The 2,979-nt window shown below is 47.2% G+C and overlaps 1 protein-coding gene across 1 annotated transcript; it reads right to left on the reverse strand.

Moving 5' to 3' along the window:
• Positions 1–478: 478 nt before the first annotated feature.
• Positions 479–2,172, reverse strand: LOC26515359 (serine/arginine-rich splicing factor 7-like). Its single transcript, XM_032453267.2, has 2 exons — positions 2,136–2,172; positions 479–1,436 (listed from the first exon to the last, which is right to left on the reverse strand). The coding sequence occupies exons 1-2, from the start codon at positions 2,170–2,172 to the stop codon at positions 994–996; spliced, it is 480 nt and encodes a 159-aa protein (XP_032309158.1). The 3' UTR covers positions 479–993.
• Between the last annotated feature and the right edge of the window lie 807 nt (positions 2,173–2,979).

Consider the following 2,979-nt stretch of genomic DNA (forward strand, 5'->3'; position numbering starts at 1 on the left):
ACCGAATTAATAAAGAATCCACAATTTAATTTCAATAATTTTATTGGGTCAATTTAACCCCAAAACAACGGCAGCGGCCGATCCCAACAAACCCGAATATACAAGTGCTTAAAACCTAAGAGCTTGCGCAGAAGCTCCACCAAAGCTCCCAAACTGCATGCGCTACAAAAGAACAACAAAGCGCATGCGAATCTGGGAGAAACAAAGAATATGGAGCAGCTGATAACGGGCAATTAGTGGACCGCTGCGGCTGGTTACACTGAGAGAATAGAAATAGAAATAATTATGATTTTTTTTTGCATTTAATTTATTGATTGAATATTTGTGTAGTGTTCAGCGCATTTGCTATATAATTCAAACACACATCCAAGAATCCATACATAGGTATTGTTTAATACTTAACTACGACATCAATGTATGAATAATAATTATGCACTGTTCCAAGACTTAATTATTATGAAAATTTAAACACATCATACAGAGTTGGAGTCGAATTATCAAATGTATTGAGATTGTATTATTATGGGCCATCAAAAAAAATGTTTAGAATTGACATGAAAATGGTGCTTCGTCTCGTCTCCTTAGTTAGCATTCGAGTATGATTCCAGGGTTAGCAATTTAATAATTTCAAAAGCAAATAAGTTTTACAAAGCAAACTTGACTAGATCGATACACTAATCGTCTGCCGATCCGTTCTTAAATGTCTTCCTCTGTCAGATGATGACATTCAAAAAAAGCTCTCTTCCTTAGCATGTGCTTCACTCGAGTTCCACTATAGATTAAGTCCTTAACTAATATGGATCTGGACAACTAAACTTTAAAACGGGAGGATACTGCATGAAAAGTATTTGGAAATCTGTCTTGCTATATATGTAAGGATTGGGAATGCGGGAAGTCCAGTTGCCAGTCGCCCCACTTCTCCGGCATTTGGGGTTGCAGCTCTCAGGGCCGGTTATTCGCCATTCTGGCCTCGTCTGCCTCCATCCGGTGTCGCTAGTCCCTGAACGGTGATCGCGAGGCGGACGAATCGCCACGGCGCCTGGGCGGCGATCCACGACGCGCTGCCGGTGACGCCGACCTAGACCGGGATCTTGAACGTGATGCCCAAACGCGGTCATCATCATCGTCGTCATAGCGCCTCTTCGGTGGTGGCGATGATTCCACAGCTCCGCTACCGTTGCGCTCATGGTCACTGTATCGGGTCACCGATCCATTCTCCTCGCGTCCATTTGATCGTCCAGAGCGGCGGCCGGCGGAGCCAGCAGAACGGCTGCGTGAACGGGTGCCGGATTTGGAGCGAGTGCGTCGGCGACGGGATGTACTGCGTGATCTGCTGAACGAGTTGCTTCTGCGTCGCTGCCTGGCCTTCCGATCACGGCAATGGCGTGCAAAGTGCCCGCGTCCGCCACACTCGTAGCACTTATCGTCGCCCCTTCCTCAATTGTGGATTGTGGAATTAAATTGTGGATTCTTTATTAATTCGGTCGCTATCAAAACGCTGATAGCTCAACATTGGTGACCCCGACGTGATCGCGCTCTAATGGATTTGTGATCATTAAAGTGCTTAAAGGAAACCTTGTAAAGGAAAACTTGTTGCTATTGTTTCCATTACATTGCACCTTGCACAAACACAAATTACATAATGGAGTCTGGAGACTTATTTAGTGCCTCGGTTCCTGCAAGCAGGGAAAGGATATTGCGGCGAAGGGCAGAAGTGACCTGCCAGGAGATGGAAGCCCTGCATAATAAGGTCAAGGCTGCAGTGCAGAAGGGAGATTTGACCATCATGGTACTGGAGCCGTTGGAAATTGCGTTGCGCAAGAAATTCACCGCACTCCAGGATGAGTTAGAGCGATTGAGCTCTGTTGAAGTTGGGAGTGAATTATGCTGGAAGTTCTCCCAGCTTGCCGCTGATGTGCGCTTTGACATTCAGGTGGGAATGGCAAAGCACTCCATGAGGGTACCTGCACACTCCACTCGTCTCGACGGCACCAATGGTCCCACTGCTTCGTCCATAGCAGAACCAACCATAGCGTGCAGGATGGTCCGTTGGAAAATCGTCGCTCATGCAGTCAGGATTACCCGCTGGACCGCGACATCCAATCGGGTTCTCGGGATTTGAAGTTGGAACAAACCTTGAACAACGATCACGATAGCCAGGACGTGGGCCATTTCGTCTCATCAGTGCCCCTGCTATCCACCGCTCCCCCCGTGGTCGCTATTTCAACGTCGCATCTGGCAGTTGTCTGCGATGGATTTTCTGAAGCTGCTATACTTAATCCCTCATCTGGCCCGGGATTTGGATTATTGTCACCGTTGCCGATTAAGTCAGCGCCCAGGTCTGACTCCATTCTGGACTCTAGCCTGCACCCTTCCAAATCGCTGCTGCCGCCGTCTGCAGCTGCCAAGGTGGCTGCTGCTCCAGCCGTGAAGGCTCCCGATCCTGCAATCGCAAGGTGCGCCTACGCGCAATTTCGGAAAGAAGTTTCCTTCCACTTTCGCCACTCTATTGACGCCTGGTTCGAGCGTTCTCTGGATCTGGATGGACACGGCAGCCTGCAACTGAGAATTATGGACCTTGATCAGCAATATTATGTGATGAAGCTGTCCCATGCCCCTAAGGATTTTTTGTTGAAAGATGGAATTCAACGGGGGGAGGATGTTGGGACTTGTGCCAGCATCAAATAACATAATTATTGCAATTTAATTCTCCCAGTGTAACTAGCTGCAGCGGTCCACTAATTGCCCGTTATCAGCTGTATTATATTCTTTGTTTCTCCCAGATTCGCATGCGCTTTGTTGTATTTTTGCAGCGCATGCACTTTGGGAGCTTTGGTGGAGCTTCTGCGCAAGCTCTTAGGTTTTTTGACTTGTAATTCGGCATTGTTGGGATCGGCCGCTGCCGTTGTTTCGGGGTTAAATTGACCCAATAAAATTATTGAAATTAAATTGTGGATTCTTTATTAATTCGGTCGCTAT

Source organism: Drosophila ananassae (assembly GCF_017639315.1).
Source record: "Drosophila ananassae strain 14024-0371.13 chromosome Y unlocalized genomic scaffold, ASM1763931v2 tig00000255, whole genome shotgun sequence".
NCBI lineage: Eukaryota > Metazoa > Arthropoda > Insecta > Diptera > Drosophilidae > Drosophila > Drosophila ananassae.